Genomic DNA, 20561 nt, shown 5'->3' with positions numbered 1-20561 from the left:
TAACCGCTGAGCCAAACCAGCCAGGGCTCTCCTTTTGTTATATCCACTATTTTATTGATTTTAGAGAGAGAGGAAGGGAGAGAGAGATAGAAACATCGACATGAGTGAGAAGTATCAATCAGCTGCCTCCTGCATGCTCCCCACTGGGAATTGAGTCCACAACCCAGGCATGTGCTCTGACCAGGAATCAAACCGGGACCTCTCAGCCCATGGGACGATGCTCAATCCACTGAGCCATATCAGCCGGGCTATATTCACTATTCTTAAATTGTTTATCTAGTGGAGTCAGATCTCCTAGAGTTCTTTAATTTTTTTTTACTCTTAATTCTCTCTGGTCATTTCTAGATTTTTAACTTTAATATCACTAATTCTTTGTTTCATCTGATTGCTGTATTTTCTGATCTCACTAATTCATTCTTTATCTCATTTATTGAGTGCTTTAGATACAGAATTTCTGTTTGGTTCTCTTTTAATAGTTTTAATCTGTTTGACAAGCACTTTTTTTTTTTTAAATTGACTTATCTATGAACTTGTTGGAAGGCTTTTCTGAATCCTCTTGTATCCCATTGAGTTTTTTCAGAACTACAATCTTGAATTTTCTGTCATCTAAATCTCAGTCTTTCAGGAGATTTATTTATTTTTTCCCCTGAACTCCCTTTCTAACTCTGTTATTCATTGTGCTTGATGGATTATTTCTCAGTCTGGGCATTTGTGGGAATGAAACTTTTTTTTAAGTCTTTACTGTTCAGCAAGTTGATTTAGTAGAAGTCTTTCTTTTGTTTCCTGTAGGTGGTGCTGATGTGCAAGTTTTTGTTTTCTTTTAGCTTCACTGCTGGGGTTTCAGTGATTGCTGTGGGGTGGTGTGCCTAAGCAGTGGAAAACTCCCTGCATTCCTGGTGGAAGTAGGCATCTTCTTTATGGCACAGTTGTCTTTGTCTCAGGGCATCACCCTCCTGGTGAGATGTGGCAATTATGGATCTGTTGGCCAGTGTGAACCTGGTGTTGCCTTTGTGCAGCCAGAAGCTGCCAGCTATGCCATTCTATCTGAAGTGTCCTAGCTATCTATATCAGGCTGCACAATTATGGGTAGGTAGGAGGAGGTGCATTTGAACATCTGCAGCTCAGTGTTTTCCAGTGGGTTCATCTGCAGTAAGTATAGACCAGTTAGGATGGAAAGTGTTTCTGTCCTTTTGAAATCTACTTAGTAAGGATTTTATTGCTGGGTGGGCCAGAGTAGGATGGATAGAGATTCCGACATCTGAAGCTCTGTTTGTCTGGCAATGGTGGTTTTTGGAATGTTGGCATCCTGTGCACCACTTTCCCACCCCCTGGGCTCAGCCTCAATGTGTACCAGCCGCCCAAACTTGATTGTCATATCTACCCATCGAGTGTTGTCTACCTTGACCCTTCAATGCTGTCATAGATGCTATGGCCGTGGCATGCACCAGATTGCATCTGTGTTGCCCACCATTGTTCTTCCCAGTGTTTCATCTCCCCTGATTACTCCAATATGTCCACCTTCAGATATCTCAATGTACAGATCCCTCTGACATTGAGAGATGTTTGTGTGTTGAGTAGGTAATGCTTTGTTGAATTATACATGTCCAACACGTAACTTCAGGGAGAGAGATCTAGAGGTCCTCTCATGCCACCATGCTGAGCAATGTCACCAAAAATTAAAAAGCCTGGAATTATTTGTTCCAATATGAATTGGAGAGAAAAATCACAGTAACTAACTCATTTTATTAATCACCTTAGAATATAGTGTTTGTTATTGGCATACAGAAAAAAAATAACTTTGACTAAAGCATCAACTAATTCTAATCTAAATTAACAAATTGAGAGACACTGATACATAAAAATAAGGGTTAAATAGAAAGTCTTTTGTACTTTTTCTATATATATCAATAGAAATGGGGGAGTGGGAGGAGATGATCAAAAGGTATAAACTTCCAGAAAGAAGGTAAGTAAGTACTAGGGATGTAATATACATATAATGACTATAATGAACACTGCTGTATATTATATTTAAAAGTTGCTAAGAGAATAGATAGTAAGAGTTCCCATCACAAGAAAATATATTTCTTATTTCTTTCTTTTGTATCAGGTTTATATATATTAACTAAACTTACTGTGGTAATCATTTTATCATTTTACAAGAAGTCAAATCATTATGCTATATGCCTGAAACTTATACAGTGTCCTAACTCTCTTTAATTCTATGAATGCTGAGAGAGTTGAGGAAGGTGCAGAAGAAATATGTGAAGGTAGCAGAGGTCGATTCATTAGATTAAGGAAAAGACCTATCTGTATAACATAAAAGTGCAAGGTGAAACAGCAAGTGCTGATTTGGAACCTGCAGCAAGTTATTTAGAAGGTCTAGCTAAGGCAATTAATGAAGGCAAGGACACTAACCAACAGATTTTCATTGTAGAGGAAACAGCATTATATTGCAAGCAGATGTCATCTAATACTGTCATAGATTAGAAGGAGATGTTCATGCCTAGCTTCAGTGCTTCAATAGACAGGCTGATTCTCTTGTTAGAGGCTAATGGCAGCAGGTGACTTTCAAGTGAATGCTTTCTGAAAATCTTAGGGCCTTTAAGAATTATGCTGAATCAATTCTGTCTGTGCTCTATAAATGAAACAAAACAACAACAAAAAAAACCTGGATGACAATATCTGTTTATAACATCATTTAATAAATATTTTAATCCTGATTTTGAGAACTGCTGCTCAGAAAAGAAATTTCTTTCAAAATGTCACTTCTCATTGACATTGCCACTGCTCACTCAAGAGCTCTGGTTGAATGTATAATGATATTAATATTGTTTTCATGCCTGCTAAAACAATATCCATTCCGGAGCCCATCGATCAAGGAGTAATTTTGACTTTCAAGTCTTATCATTTAAGAATATATATTTCGTAAGGCTATAGCAGCCATAGATAGTGATTGCCATGATGGATCTGGGTGGAGTAAATTAAAAACCTTCTGGTAATGATTCACCATTCTAGATGCTAATAAGAAAATTTGTGATTCATGGTAAGAGGTCACAATATCAAAATTGACAAGAGTTTGGAAAAAGTTGAGTCCAGCCCTCATTGATGACTTTAAGGAAATTAAGATATCAGTGGAGGAAGTAACCACAGATATGGTGAAAATAGCTAGAGAACTATAATTAAAAGTGGAGCCTGAAAATGTGACTGCATTGCTGCAATCTCATGATAAAACTATAATGGATGAGAAGTTGCTTCCTGTGGATGAGCAAAGAAAGTGGTTCCTTGACATGGAATCTATTCTTGGTGAAGATGCTTTGAATATTGTGAATGACAACAAAGTATTTAGAATATTACATAAATTTAATTGGTAGAGCAATGGCAGGATTTGAGAAGATTGACTCCACTTTTGAAAGATGTTCTATTATGGGTAAATGTTAACAAACAGCATCACATTATACAGAGAAATCATTTGTGAAAGAAGAGTCGATCAATGTGGCAAAGTTAATTGTTTTCTTATTTTAAGAAATTGTGACAGCCACCCCAACCTTCATCAACTACTACCCTGATCGGTCAAAAGCCATCAATATCAAGGCAAGATCCTTCATTTGCAAAATGATTACAACTCAGTGAAGGCTCAGATGATGGTGAGCATATTTTTGCAGTAAAACATTTTTATTATGGTATATACATTTTTAGACATAATGCTATTGCATTCTTTATAGGTTACTGTATAATAACCTATAAACATAATTTTACATGCACTGGAAAACCAAAAGTTTTATGTGACTTTCTTTATAGCAATACTTGCTTAATTGTGGTAGTCTGGAACTGAACTCAATGAACCCAATATCTCTGAGATATGTTATATATAAGGCCAATAAGCATATAAAAATACTTTGTCTTACTTAAAGAAATGCAAGTCAAAACCATAAGGTAGATACAGTATCCTTCCTATCCATGGTGGATAAGTTCAAAGATCCCCAGTGGATGCCTAAAACCAGGGACAGTACCAAACTTTCAACTTTTAACTTAATAGAAGCACTTTATGGATTCTCTTTGGCATATCTGAATTGCCAGCTCACTTCTCTTGTGTTTTGGGGTCATTATTAACTAAAATAATGTTTAACACAAAGCACTGAAATAATCAATCTGAAAACAAAGACAGCTAGTAAGTGACTAATGGTTGGGTAGCGTATACAGCATGAATAAATATACAGCTAGAAAAAGGGGTGATTCACATCCAGGATGGAGCAGAACAGTGTAAGATTAAATCACACTACTCAAAACAGTGCACAATTTAAAACATATGAATTGCTTATTTCCGCAATTTTCCATTTAATATTTTCAGACCATGGTTGACCATGGATAACTGAATATGTGGAAAGTGATACCACAGATAAGGGGCATTTTTACTAAAGTAGCCAAAACTATAAAGTTTATCTAGCATTGATAAAGTTATAGGAAGATAGGGACTAGCATATATTTTAGCCTTTGCCCAAGGGCAATTTGGATATAGTATTTGAAAAATTAAATGCACATATTCTTTACTCCCCCCAACTCCATTTTGTGATATAAGATCTAAAATTATGGCCTCTTAATATGTCTTTACATATGGGGGAAGCTGAGAGGGTGTCAAATGATGGCCTGACCACAAGTTCTCCTTTCCATCATGATCCTGCAGATAAAGTACTATATTCAAACACTGTCCTTATCACAAGGACCAGGCACGGTGCCTATTTTGCCTTCAGTTTTCTGCTAGACTGCAGAATGATTCAAACAAGCCAATCACATCCTCCTGTAGGAAATAAGCGTTTTACCAACCTGAAGAGTTACACCACAGCCTCTGCTTATTCATTCTGTGTTTTTTTTTTTTTTTTTTTTTATCTTCACCCGAGGATATTTTTCCATTTTTTGTACAGATAGAGTGGGAGGGAGAGAGAGGAAGGGAGAGAGAGTGAGAAACATCGACGTGAAGGGACACATCGAGTGGCTGCCACCCGCACGACCAACCAGGGCCGGGGACTAACTGCAACCGAGGTATGTGCCCTTAGCGGGCACCGAACCCGGGTCTCTCCGGACCGCAGACTGACGCTCTAACCACTGAGCAAAACTGGCCAGGGCATTCTGTTTTTAAGTGGAATCCCTGTGTGGCCCTGTGTGCCACCCAGTGTTTTCTTCTTTTTGGCTGTAAGCATAAGAGACTGAGAAACTAAATTGATTGCAACTGTCTGGTGTTGGGAGACATTTGTTCCACAGTCCTCATAGCTCTAGGGTAGGAATCTCTCCATCAATGGGAAGAAGTGGAGATGATAAAGTTGCATGATTAAGAATTTTTCATTATATGTCATTGCAAATATAAAGCAAGATAGATGTATAAAAATATCTACTTCTGCACTGTTTTAATAGCAATAACCTGAAACCATCTAAATATCCATTATTAGATAATGGATCATCTAAATCAGAGAGTATCTATATGATGGAGCATAATGTTGCAGTTAAAAATACTGAAGTAAGAGATCCAAGATGGTGACAGTTGAAGTTACACTCAACTCCTCTCAGGACCAAATCAGAAATACACTAATAGAACAATCAACTCAAATAACCAACTGAAGACTATCTGAATAGAAGATATAACCAAGAATATACAGAAGAAGCCACCTCAAGACCTGTAGGAGGGGCAGAGATGCAAAAAAGGCTAGCCCAGCACCCACATGCAGCTTTTGAGAATCCATAGGGATATATCAGCTTCAGAGGTGCCATCTGAGGAGCAAAGTGTCTCAGTTCCATTCCAGGCTCCCCAGCCCAGAGCACCAGTGCCTGGAAGAGAAGCCCACATAACATCTAGCTGTGAAAATCAGCAGAGATTCAATTCACCGAGAAGAGAAGGGAGTGTGCTAGAAACCCAGACACCTGCTTAAAGGGTCAGCATAGAAAATCTCGCTTGTGGCCACTTACCCTGAGCTCTGGTGGAGGCTTGTCAGTTCAGAGCAGACTGTAATCATACATGCAGAGACTAGGTTGTGTGGCTTCTAGGAAAAAGCTGGAGGGACAGCTGCCAATGTCCCTATGCTGAGTCCCTCCCCCACACTGCCAACAGACACCATCTCTCTGGGTCAAGGGCTCCCCTACATAAGGCATGAGCCTGTAGGGATACACTAGTCCTGCCCTCCTGACTCCTTGTGGGCCCACTCTGCAACACTGGAGCCCTGATGAATCAGCTAGCTGTGGCCAGCCTTGGCCCAAGGTGCAGTCTTTTGTTGAAGTTTCTAGGAGGTCTGAACAGACTCAGGGTTATATCAAAGTTGCACAGGGAGAAACTAAATTGTGTTACTCTAGGGCATGGGACAATTTTCCATGGACGCCCAGATTGGTGTCACCATTGCTGTGTAGAGGCCTTATTCCACATGGCCAAATATTAATCTGTTGTAGCCTAATAAACTGTACTGGCCTCACTCTGATGACTCCCCGAGACACTGCCCAATAGCAAAGGTCTGCATGTCTCAGGTGGATGGTGGCTGGCCTTGGTATACCCTGAAACTTTTGCTGAGTGCCCTCAGACTTAGCACTAGTGCCTAGGTTGAATCTGTACCAAGCTGGCAAAAATCACTTGCCCTTACCAGGTGACTCTGAGAACCTGCCTCACATAAATTGTGTACAGCCAGAGGCTCTTTCAGTGACAGTCTATCAAGCTGCAGCAAGAGGAGGCAGATCTCAGGATGCCTCAGGCATTTTGCTGACTTGCCTCAAGCTTGGTACCTGTGGAAGCCAACATTGATATGCAGCTTCGCCCCTCCCACAAGCGCTCAAGCCCAACAGAGGCAGCCACCAACCATATATCACTTTGTAACTTTAAACAGGTATCTCAGGGCTGGTCACAGGCAGGGTCTGACATTGATCTGCACTGTAGTCCTTCTGAGAAGGACCCAGAACCAACACACATGGTGGGGGGCTTTAAATCACATCAGAGCACAACTCAAATAGCTCTAGAAGCAGCATACCCAAACAGATATCTCAGTAGGAACCAGAACCTGCTGGAGCAAATTCCACTTCATGTGGTCAACCCCTACATAGCATCTCAGACATTAATTCTCAGTCAACCAGCCAGAGTGTCAACCCAGACCACAGATAGACCAACAGTTAATCCAAACTTAACTACAACAGGAGGGCTTACAGAACCTACACAGGCCATTTCTGGAGCACCTAGCTCTGGAAATCAGGGAGACTACACTACTGAGACCCAAAGGACAGCTACTACATAAGGCCACCATACCATACCAAGCTAGGAGACATAGCAGAACTACCTAATACACAGAAACAAATATAGACAGGCAACCAAAATGGGGAGACAAACCTGCCCCAAAAGAATGGATAAGAGAAATCCCCAGAAAAAAAAATCTAAATGAAATGGAGGCAAGCAATCTACCAAATACAGAATTGAAAGCAATGTTTATAACAATGCTCAAGGAACTTAGGAGAAAAATGGATCAACTCAGTGAGACTTTAAACAAAAAATAGCATTAAAAAAGAGACTATAAAAAACAATGCAATATCTGAAATGAAGAATACACTAATAGGAATCGATAGCAAATTATGTGAAACAGTGGATCAAATCAATGATTTAGAAGAAAAAGTAGCAGGAAACACCCAAGAAAAGCATTTAAAAGAAAAGATAATTTAAAAAAGAATGAGACTAGTTTAAGGAGGGCTTTGGGAAAACATCATAATGTTACAATAGGGAGACAGAGAGAGCAAGGGATTGAGGACATACTGGAAGAAAAAAATGACTGAAAACTTATGTAACCTAGTGAAGAAAAACAACCACAAGTCTAGGAAATGAAGAGAGTGGCAAACAAGATGAACCCAAAGAGGCCCACACCAAGACACATAATTAAAATGACAATGTTAAAGACAAAGACAGAATTTTAAAAGTAACAGAAAGATGGTTAGTACCTACAAGAGAGCTCCCATGAGACTATCAGCTGATTTTTCAACAGGAAATTTCAGGCCAGAAAGTATTGGCCTGAAATAAAATATTCAAAGTGATGAAAAGCAAGGACCTACAACCAAGACTACCCAGAAAGTCTTTCACTTAAAATTGAAACAGAAACAAATAGCTTCCCCCAAACTAAATCATCATCATCATCATCAGCAGCAGCAGCAGCAGCAGCATCATCTAAAGTTCACCACCATCAAACCAGTATTACAAGAAATGTTAAAGGGTCTTCTTTAAGAAGAAGAAAAATAAAACTAAACAGGAACATAGATATGTATAATAAAATGCCAGTAAATACATACTTATTACTAATTACTTTAAATGTAACATGAATGAAATGCTCCAGTCAAAAGACACAGGGTAACTGAATGGATGAGAAAACAATACCTATTTTTATTCTGCCTAAAAGAGACACACTTCAGATTAAAAAAACACATAAATTAAAAGTAAAGAGATGAAAATAATATTTTATGCAAATAGAAATGAAAATAAAACAAAGTAGCAATGCTCATATTAGAAAAAATATATACTTAAAGCAAAGGCTATAATAAAAGACAAAAAGTTATTATCTAATGATAAATTATCAATCCAACAATAGGGTATACCCTTGTAAACATTATGGACCTAACATAGAAGTACCTAAATATAAAAAGCAAACATTGATGGACATAAAAGGAAAAATCTACAGTAATACATCAGTGGATAGATCTTCCAGACAAAAAAATGTCAACAAGAAACCAGAGGTCTTAAATGATACACTAGACCAGATGGATTTATTTGATATTTTCAGAAGATTTCACCTCAAATCAGCAGAATATACATTTGACTCAAGTGCACATGCAACATTTTCCAGGCTAGATTGTAAGTTAGTTCACAAAACTAACCTCATTAAATACAAGAAGATTGAAATTATATCAAATATCTTCTCTGACCACAATAGCCTGAAATTAGAAATCACCTTGGCTGGTGTGGGTCAGTGGTTAAAACATCAGCCTGCACACCAAAAGGTCTTGGGTTCAATTCCTGGTCAAAAGCACATACCTGGGTTGCAAGTTTGATTCCTGGTCTCAGTTGGGGCACTTGCAGGAAGCAACCAATCAATGGGCCTCTCTTACATTGATGTTTCTCTCTTTCTCCCTCCTTCCCTCCTTCCCTTTCAGTCTATCTAAAAAAAAAAAAAAAAAAAAAAAAAAATCAATAGAAAAATATCCTCAGTTGAGGATTAATAACAATAACAACAAAACCAGAAATCAATTACAATACAAAAAGTGAAAAACACACAAACACATGGAGATTAAATAACATGTTACTAAATAATGAATGGATTAACAATGTGATCAAGGAAGAAATCAAAAGATATCTTGAAACAAAATAAAACACAAACAACCCAAAACCTATGGGACACAGCAAAGGCAATACTAGTAGGGAACTTTATAGCAATACAGGCCTGTTAAAAAAAGAAAGAAGAAAAGAAACATCTTAAATAGACTATCTCAAATAAGTAATTTAAAGGAACTTGAAAAAGAACAACAAACAAAGCCCAAAGTGAGTAGAAGGAAGAAAATATTAAAGATTAGAGTGGAAAAAAATGAAATGGTGTCTAAAAACAAAACAAAAGATAAAAAAAAAAAAAGAAAAAAAAAAACAAGAGCTGGTTATTTGAAAAAAAATAAACAACATTGACAAACCTTTCAAATAAAATCAGAAATGGAGCAGGAGAACTAATAATTGACACCACAGAAATATAAAGGATTATAAAAAATATATCAAAAATTACATGTGAACAAGTTGGACTCTCTGGAAGAAACAGATAAATTCCTAGAAACATGCAGTCCTCTGAGACTGACTCAAGAAGAAAGGGAATATCTGAACAGACCAATTATGAATAATGAAATCAAAACAGTAGCAAAAACTATTCCCAACAAAAATAAGTCCTGGACAGGATGGCTTCACAGGTGAATTTTATAAAACATTCAAAGAAGTGCTAACCCCTGCTCTTCTCAATTTAAAAATATTCAAGAGGGAAGAATCCCAAGCTCATTTTACAAGGCCAGCAATATCTTAATTCCCAAACCAGATATAATCACTACTAAGAAAGAAAATCAGCCCTGGCCGGTTTGGCTCAGCGGTTAGAGCGTCGGCCTGCGGTCCAGAGAGACCCGGGTTCGGTTCCCGCTAAGGGCACGTACTTCAGTTGCAGTTTGTCCCCGGCCCTGGTTGGTCGTGCGGTGGCAGCCACTCGATGTGTCCCTTTCACATCGATGTTTCTCTCTCTCTATCTCTTCCTCTCTCTCTCCCTCCCACTCTATCTGTACAAAAAATGGAAAAATGTCCTCAGGTGAGGATAAAAAAAAAAAAAAATTATAAAAAAAAAAAAAAAAAAAAGAAAGAAAATCATAGGCCTTATCCCTGAGGAACAAATCCTCAGCAAAATATTGGCAATCCAAAATCAGCAATAGATTAAAAGGATCACACACTACGATGAAGTGAGATTTATTCCTGGGATGCAAGTTTGGTACAATATCCTCAAATTAGTTAATATGATATACCATAATAACAAGATGAATGGTAAAAATCATATGACCATATCAAGTAGATGCAGAAAAACATTGATACAATCCTGCACACATTTATGATAAAAACTCTCAGTGAATCGGGAACAGCAGAACATACTTCAACATAGTAAAGGCCATATATGACAAACTCACAGCTAACATCATACTCGATGGGGAAAAGCTAAATGTATTTCCTTAAGATCAGGAAAAAGATAGGGATGTTTACTCTTACCATTCTTAGTCAACATAGTATTGGAAATCCTAGCCACAGCAATCAGACTGGAAAAATAAAAGGCATCCAAGTTGGAAAAGAAGAAGTAAAACTGTCATTATTTGCAGATGACATGACACTGTCTATACAGAACTGTAAAGACTTCGCCAAAATATACTATAATTGATAAATAAATTCAGTGAACTAGTAGGACACAGAATAAATATTCAAAATTGATTGTATTTTATATGCCAATAATGAACTATCAAAAAGGGAAACTAAAAAAATTCCATTTATAATTGCATCAAAAAAAAAAAAATCTAGGAATAAATTTCACCAAAAAGGTAAAAGACCTGTACTCAGAAAATTATAGGACTCTGAAGAAAGAAAGTGAAGATGATACAAATTAGTGGAAGCATATGCCTTGCTCATTGATAGGAAAAAGTAAAATCCTTGAAACATCCATGCTACCCAAAGCAATCTATAGATTTAACTCAATTCTTATCAAAATACCCTTGGTGATTTTCACAGAACTAGAACAAATAATTGAAAAATATTTTATGGACACACAAAATACCATGTAGAGCCACAGAAATCTTGAGAAAGAAAAACAAAATTGGAGGTATTAGGCTACCTAATATCAAACTATATTAACAAGGCTATAATAATCAAAACAACAAGGGACTAACATAAAAACGATCAATGGAACAGAGTAGAGAGCCCAGAAATAAACCTACACTTAGATGCTTGATTAATATGTGAGAAAGGAGGCAAGAACATAAAATGGTGTATAGGCAGTCTATTCAATAAATGATATTGGGCAAATTGAACACATACATGCGAAAATGAAACGACCACTTTATTACACCATATATAAGAACAAACTCAAAATGGATTAAAGACGTTAATGTAAGACTCAAAACTATAAAACTCCTAGAAGAAAACATAGCAATAAACTCTCTAGTATTTCTCTTAGCAATATTTGTTCTGATATAGCCCCTTGGTCAAGGGAAATAAAAGAAAAAATAAACAAATTGAGGCTACAGCAAACTGAAAAGTTTTTGCAAACCAAGGAAACCATCAAGAAAATGAAGACAACCTAATGATGGAAGAAGATATTTGCCCATGATACATTCCTAGGAGTTAATATCCAAATTTTTTGGAGAACTCAACACCAAAAAAATATCCAAACCATCTAATTGAAAAACGGACAGAGGACCTGCAGAGACACTTCTCCAAAGAGGACATACAGAAGGCCAATAGACATATTAAAAGATCTCAACGTCACTAATTACCAGAGAAATACAAATTAAAACCACAATGAAAGATCACCTCATACCAGTCAGAATGGCTATCTTCAATCAGTCAACAAGTAATAAGTGTTGGTCTAGATGTGAAGAAAAGGGAATCCTTTTGAACTGTTGGTGGGAATACAGATTGGTTTAGTCTATGGAAAACAATATGCTGTTACCTGAAAAAATTAAAAATGGTACTACCTTTTGACTTAGTGATTCCACTTCTGCATATTTATCCAAAGAAACCCAAAACACCAATTCAAAAAAATATATACACCCTTATATTTATTGCAGTGTTATTTACAATAACCAAGATATGGGAGGAAGCAACTGCCCATCAGTAGACGAATGGATAAGAAAGTGTGGGCAGAAATATACAATGGAATATTACTTGGCCATTAAATAGAATTAAATCTTACCATTTATAACAGCATGTATGGACCTAGAAGGTATTATGCTAAGTGAAAGGAGTTAGTCAGAGAAAGACAAACAATGTATGATTTCACTTACATGTGGAATCTGAAAGAAAAAAAAATAACCAAATAATTTATATGCATATATTCATAACCAATGGACACAGACAACTGTGTGGTGAAGGCATGGAAGGGTGGAAGTGGGGAGGAGGGGATCAATGAGGGAAAACAGAGCACATCTGTAAAACTTTCAACAATAAAAATAAAATTAAAAAAAATGAAAGAACAAAATGAACAAACAAAATAGAAACAAGCTCATAGATAAAGTGGACAGACTGATGTTGTCAGAAGGGAGGGTGTTTGGAGGCCTGGATAAAGTAGGTGAAGTGTTTAAGAAATACAAATTACAAATTGATAGTTACAAAATAGTCCCAGGGATGTAAAGTACAGTATAGGGAATGCCATTAATATTGTTATAACTATGTATGGTGTCAATGGGTACTAGACTTATTGGGGGTGATCACTTATTAAAGTATATAAATGGCTAATCACTATGTTGTCCACCTGAAACTAATGTAATATTGTATGTCAAATGTAATTGAAAAATAGATTTTTAAAATAAATTTTAATAGTTCTCATTTTGAAGGGATTGTTTCTGAGTACAAATTTATAGTTCTATTCTACATTTAACTAAGATACATAATTAAACAGGAAACTCTGTTCTCCAGTATCAGTTTTGTCACCTCGTTTTATTTTATTTTATTATTTCTTTTAAAATATATTTTTATTGATTTTTTTAGAGATAGAGAGGAAGGGAGAGATAGAAACATCCATGTGAGAGAGAAACATTGATCGGCTGCCTCCTGCACGCCCCCTACTGGGGATCGAGCCCAAAACCCGGGCATGTGCCCTGACCTGGAAACAAACCAGGACCTCTCAGTCCGTGGGATGATACCCAATCCATTGAGCCACACCAGCCAGATTCACCTTGTTTTATTTTTAAAGAGAAGCAAAAAGCTCAATTCCTGGAAATATCCTTGAGGGTGGTGAAGAGGCCAAAAGGTTTCTATTGTATTGCAATATAATCCAAGTGAAATCAACAGAATTATCTGGTCACTTGGGCCAAGCCTCAGGTTTCACCTTGATTTCCAGTGTTACTGGAATGTTACTCTTCACAAAATCAACATTATATTTGCCTAATATGTCTTCCTCACTTGAGCTAAGTAGGGGTTTGGCTGCAGCATGTCTGATAAAGTGAAAGTGGCTTTGAAGTCCAACAGGAAGACAAAACTGATTTTATCCTCAGGTTTCCTCAGGGAAGAAATCAACTTTTCCTTTAAGTGTCCACCATTTTTTTTTTCCCTTAATCAAAATGGGTATTTGCTTTTAATGTTAATTGATTTTCATTACTTTATTAAAGTATGCTTTTAAAAACTTTAAAAATAACCACTCTTCCCCCCATAAGCTTCTACTTCATAGGCATTGGCATAATAGGTTGCCTTCAGCATTGCTAATTCTGAGATCCCTGCATACTTCTAACAAATCAAATCAGGTTTTATTTACTTCAGTTTAAGAGATTAATCAGCTTTGGATGTCCTCTAAATAAATTACAAATTAATTGGCTGAGTGTCTTTCAGTTTTCTGTTCATTATTTCTTCCTTTCTGACAGCAATTTAGGCTAACTTGCACTAAAGAATTTGGTGCAAAGGCAAGGAAAAATATAGGATTATTTATGCTGGCTGTTATGATGAACTATTTGAATCTACTTAGAACCTTACTACCATTTATTTTGCTCTAGTTTTATATTGAGAATTTTAGATCTACAAGTATTGAACAATCAATATAGGATGGGCGCCTAATGAGATTTTTATGTTGTAAATAACTTGAGGGTTATTCTACCTGATTAAAAAAAAAACACAAAAAAAAACTTGGATGGCTTGTTTTGATTTATTTATTGGAAACATGTAATTTGTGCTAGTACTTGAAGTAAATGTTACTTGGAGTTTTTAAAAGGTAGGAGAACACATTTAGCAATAAAAATTGATTAACACACGCAAAAAATGTACTGTATTTCTTATGAAGAGATACATTAATTATACAAACTAACTACACTCACATGGTAGAAAACTAAGAATTCATATGTTGTTTTTTTCCCCTTGATAGCTAAAATTCATTTTCAAAATGATGTAGCCATAAAACAAATTTGCTCCTGTTGTTTAGTATTATATCAGTTTTACTTATAACTTTTATTTAAATTGTTTTATATATTGTATCCATTATTTTCCCTTGTTATCCAAATCTAATTTAGAAGAGTGTTTCATTTTAAATTTCTGTTAGAAAGGAACCGTTGAAAACAGTGTATGTCTATGAAGGATTTGAAGTCTAAGCCTCCATGTGGGACCAGACCATATCTTCTTAGGCAAAGGCAACAATAGAATCGTGTATCTCGTGCCACGATTTGCAACATTTGCTGTCAACTCACTCTCACAGGCTTTCTCTTGCTCTTTTGTTCTCACTCTCACTCTCATGACAAACACATACATATACACATAGGGCTTTGAAGGATATATATGGATAAAAAAGCTGTGGTACATATACACAATGGAGTACTATGCAGCGGTAAGAAAGAAAGATCTCTTATCCTTTGAGACGACATGGAGGGACCTGGAAAGTATTATCCTAAGCGGAACAAGACAAACAGAGAAAGACAAGTATCATATGCTCTCACTTATTTGTGGAATATAATGAACATAACAGTCTGAGGAATAGGGTAGCCCCAGAGATGTGGAAGTGGGGTACAGACTGACTATCCCCAGAAGAGGGGGTGAGGGGGGAAGATAAACCACAGAACTTATATGCATGTATGCAGGAACAACGGACATGGACAACAAAGCTGGGGAGAGGGCGGTGAGAGAGGGGGAGGGGGAATCAGTGGGGGAAAAAGGAGAAACATCTGTAACAAAATAAATTAATTAATTAAAATTAAAAATATATATATTCTTTTTCATTGACTTTCTAGAGAGAGAGGAAGGGAGAGAGAGATAAGAGACATCAATGTGAGAGAAAAACATCCATTGGCTGCCTCCAGCACACCCCCTACTGGTGATCGAGCCAGAAACCTGGGCATGTACCCTGACTGGGAATCGAGCTGGGACCTCTCAGTCCATGGGACAGTGCGCAATCCACTGAGCCACGCCAGCCAGGCTGAAGGATATATTTTTAATTCAAGTTCATTTTTTTATTTTTTCACCACTTTTTGAGATAATTGGAGACATCATAAGGATAAAGCTACTAGAAACAAATCGGACATATTCCTATTTCTAGCTCTGCCATGGACTCTCTGTGTTCTGTTGAACGTGTCCTTTGACCCTTCTTTTCCTGACTCCTTATCAGCAAAATAAAGGTCATTATTCTGTTGCTTCTAATTTACTTCCTAGGTATGCCTCCAGGATTCATTGAATTAAAACAATACATAAAGCCCATAATTTATTGGATAGGCTTATTATGAAACTTCTTGAAGCCATTAATATTATTGCTTTCTAAGGGCTATATTATCTTACTTTTTTTTACTTTTTCAATTAATTATAAAATTAGTAGGAGACCTATGTATATGGAAATCTAGATTAAGTTATCAAAAGGCAGCACAGTGATGTAATCCTGACCCTGTTATTTTTTTTATTTGTTTTTTTCAATTTTCACATTAGGATATGGTTTTATTGATTTTAGAGAGAGAGAGAGACAGAGAAAAACATCAAGGTGAGAAAGAAACATCTATCGGTTGCCTCCCATAAGTGCCCCAACTGGGGATCAAACCTACAACCTAGGTATGTATCTTGACCAGCAATTGAACCCTGAACCCTTTGTTGCACAGGACAGCCCTCCAACCAAGTGAACCACCCAGCCAGTGCCTGACCCTGTTATTTTTTAAATATATGTAATGTGAATGTAAATGTGTGTATCAGAAAAAATATATATTAGAATGTTAATAAAAGTTATTTCCAGGATTGTGAGTAACTGAAATTCTTTTCTTTTTAAAATTATTCTGTATTTTTTACCATGACATGAATTATTTGTGTGATTATAATAATTTAAAACAAACATTGCTTAATTGTTATCAGTCAAAATTTTATTCATTTTATTCTAGTACATTTTCACGTTATAAAAATAAATATTATGAAAATTCCCATTTTAAAATGGAAGAACACAGAGTAAGAATTGTAAAATTAATTTAGCTAATTGTTATGTATTGAAAAGTTATCTAGCACATCTCACGATGATAATCCTCTCTATAATACTCTTTATTTATATTATTCTAATTTTTAAAATTTGTTCTACAGCTACAAGATCGCACTCAGTTCAGTGACAGAGACTTAGCCACTCTTAAGAAGTACTGGGACAATGGCATGACCAGTCTTGGCTCTATCTGTAGAGAGAAAATTGAAGCAGTTGCAACTGAATTAAATGTTGACTGTGAAATAGTTCGGGTAAGACATTTTCAATAATTTTCATGGTGTGGTTGATGAGTGTCTTAAATGAAAAAAGTATATAAGGTGATGTAAATAATACTATCAATAAAGTGAAAAAGATAACCCACACAATAGGAGGAAATGTTTTCAAATCATATATATAAACATCTCTCACATTGATGTTTCTCTCTCTCCCCCTTCCTTCTGCACTTCCACTCTCTTTAGGATCAATAGAAAAAAAAAAAAATATATATATATATATATATATATATATATATATATATTATGATATATATATATATCCTCAAGTGAGTATTGACAACAACAACAAAAACATAATACTAAAAAGGGGAAAAAACTCAAATGTCCATCAAGTGAATGGGTATGCAAAATATGACATATGCATACCATGGGCTATTATAGAGCAGTGTAAAAGAATTAAATACTGAAACATGCTACAAAATAGGTGAATCTTGAAAACATTATGCTAAGTGAAAGAAGCGAGCCACAAAAGACCACATATTATATGATTCTATTTGTATGAAATGTCCAAAACTGGCACATCTACAGAGACAGATTAGTGGTTGCCAGCAGCTGGGTGTCTGGAGCAATGGGTAATGACTGCTAAAGGATATAGGTTTTTCTTTTTTCATGATACAAATGTTTTGGTATTAGATAGAGGTGATTGTTGCACAACTCTGTGATTTTATTAAAAACAGTTTTATTGTACACATTAAGTGAGTCAATTGTATGCTATTTTAAATATACCTTAGTAACATTATTTTTAAAATGTCAGGCGATTTGACATATATGTCACATATTATGTAATGAATGATAGGTTGCAATTATATTGATTAGTCTTGGGAACAGCAGTTTTCATTCCATTTGAAAGATATCAATATAAGATTTAGATAGCAGCCATAGTGTACTGGTAAATATTTAACAATCAGACCTTTAAGGAAACATTTGTCGATTTCCATGTTATGAAGACTGCCACCATGATTGATTCCATGGCTCATTCAATGCGGAATTCAGAAGAGATACCAACAGTTGGCTCTCATGAGCAAATATGAGTAGGCTTTAGCTCACATTAATAAAGGATCATCGCAGAACATAAAGAGGGAAGTAATGTTAAAGAACAAGTGACAAAAGACAGAACTCTTTTAGAGGAAGAAATAAAGTATTTTTCATACATACACGAAGAAAGATGAAGTATAGGGAGAGCCCAAAGAGCACAGATTTATCAAAATAAATACTATTCTTAAAATATTCTCCTGTTCAGCAACTTGCTTTTTACTTTGTTAGGATCCAGATGAGAAATAAATATAAATCTTGTATTTACTGAGCATGCTACATGTTACATATGCTAACAAAGAATTAGGAAAGCATTAGACATCCTGTTTTTTTGTTTTTTGTTTTTTATTCTTAGCCGAGGTCATTTTCCCATTTTTTGTTCAGATAGAGTGTGAGGGAGAGGGAGGGAGGGAAGGGAAGGTGGGAGGGTGAGAGAAAAACATCGACATGAAAGGGACACAGGGCCAGGGACAAACTGCAACCGAGGCACATGCCCTCAGTGGGAGCCGAACCCGGGTCTCTCCGAACCGCAGGTTGACGCTCCAACCACTGAGCCAAACTGGCCAGGGCTAGACATCCTGTTTTTAAGGCACTCGGAGTCTAGCTAGAAGGAAGACACAAGAATACAAATGACTGAAGAGAAATTGGAGTAGGATTAGGGTATCAGCAGCCTAAACAAAAGCCAAAAATAGGAAAATGCAGAGTATGTGATTTTGTTGTAATTGTCTTTTTTTATTTTTTTAATCAAAGTTATACACTCACATAACTAAGAGCATCAAGTTCTACAAGCATTTCTCACTCTTTCCCGCCTACCATTTTCCAATAGTCAGTCAATCACTTCCCACTCATTTAGATGATTTCTTTGGTATTTACCTCCATCTGTGCTGTATTAATGAGAAGTAGGTTTGGTTGTGAGTAACAAAAAGACTAAAATTAACAGTGGCTTACACAAGATATTTCAATTTGATGTACAAATTCAGGGATATTCAATTTAGAGCTGGTATAGCAGTTCTGCCTTGTGAAGTCCTCAACACTTTTGTACCTTACACCTTCCATTTTGCCATCTCTATAATGTGTTTCTTGTCCTCAAGGACCAAAATTATTGCATTTATGGTACAGGCAGCATGACAGAAATGGGGAGAAAGGAGTGATGGGTGTATACCAGCTATCTTTTAAAGGTGATTCCCAGAGACTGTCACAAGACACCGTCACTTACATAGCATTGGCTAATGACATGATCATACCTAACTGCAAGGGAAGCTGCAAATGTAGTTATATTGTGGTAAACCAATATAATGTCTATTATTCTGGAAGAGAGAGAAGGTAGATATTGGAGAAACACTAGCAGTCTCTCTCATATCTGTTTTTTTATCACCACTTTTTGATGTTTTAGTGCTAGGCATTATTGATTGATTTTCTACTATGAAATGTGAGCCTTTTTAAAAATTTATTTCAAGATCTCTTCATTAATTCTTTCACCTACATGTACACTTCCTATTCTCCCAGTATAGTTATTTTATAATTTTGGTTAGTTTTTATATTCAACGTTTTATGTAAATGCTTTTCATATTTGAATTATGTAATATATTTGTCTTTTTCTGAATAACATTATTTCCTTGGAGTTCATTATTTACTTAGTTTTTGTTTTTTGTTTGCTTGCTTGATTTTCTACATACTTACTACTAATTTATCCTCTAACCCTTCTGCAGTTGGATATATCGCCTCTCAATACCTTTATACACATTTGGTAATGGGACAATTTTATCATCTTGAAGAATCTTCTCCAGAAATCCTGTGATCTGCTCCGGTCTTGATTGGTTACTCTGCACCTGGAGCACAAGTTACCCTGAGATTTTTATTTTAAATCGTTTTTGTCTAATTGCTTTACTTTCAGTAAGATGTCCCCAATTTTATCTTCCAACTTTTCTACTGATTTTTTTTTTCACTTTTGTTTGCATTCAATCTGCCAGTGATCCTAATAAATACCATGTGCTATGATGGAAGTGTTCAGGCTCCATTGACTGCCACAGGGGCTTTGTGAAACCCCATAGTACAGGAGAGAAGAGACAGACACAGAGTATTCCTAGGAACAGACCCTTCCCAAATGAAAGATCAGATATGCACAGGGTTCCTAGCTAGCATTCTCTTCAATACCCTCAGGTTTTAAGCATAATTGCTGTAAGAAATGGCCAAATCCCATTGCTATGTCCAGAGCCCTGATTCCCTGTAGAAAGTACTAACATACAGAAAAAAAAAAAAAGTGTTACCATTGTCATCTTGCTTCAGGCTAGTTAAAACTTTTAGTAGAGGAAAGAACAGGGAACTGCTTACTATCCTCTTGTTCCCAAAAGGCCAGCTGGCCCACAGCAGAGAGAACATTTGAAATGGTGATGTGTTGTAAGAGGACCTCTTTTGTAATATTTGGCAGATTGTTTCCAAAGAAGAATATGTTTGCCACATAAATATGTTCTTGAGATTTCCGGAGAGATTATGTAGATGTTTTTAAGTCTAATAGACCTAGGTATTGATCACCAAAATGAACTTTGCTCAGGAT

The 20561-nt window shown here is 36.3% G+C and overlaps 1 protein-coding gene across 2 annotated transcripts in view; it reads left to right on the top strand.

The window, feature by feature from the left end:
- HDX (highly divergent homeobox) overlaps nt 1-20561 on the top strand; it is a 158942-nt gene that overhangs the window by 95469 nt on the left and 42912 nt on the right. For both annotated transcript variants that reach the window (XM_036271429.1, XM_036271428.1), the window contains exon 5: nt 16805-16951. In XM_036271429.1, the coding sequence (XP_036127322.1) occupies nt 16805-16951 (147 nt within the window). The remainder of the gene's footprint in view (nt 1-16804; nt 16952-20561) is intronic.

This window comes from Molossus molossus, unplaced genomic scaffold, assembly GCF_014108415.1.
Source record: "Molossus molossus isolate mMolMol1 unplaced genomic scaffold, mMolMol1.p scaffold_m16_p_2, whole genome shotgun sequence".
NCBI lineage: Eukaryota > Metazoa > Chordata > Mammalia > Chiroptera > Molossidae > Molossus > Molossus molossus.
The sequence above is the reverse complement of the archived record's forward strand: the minus strand, read 5'-3'. Positions and strand labels throughout refer to the sequence as shown.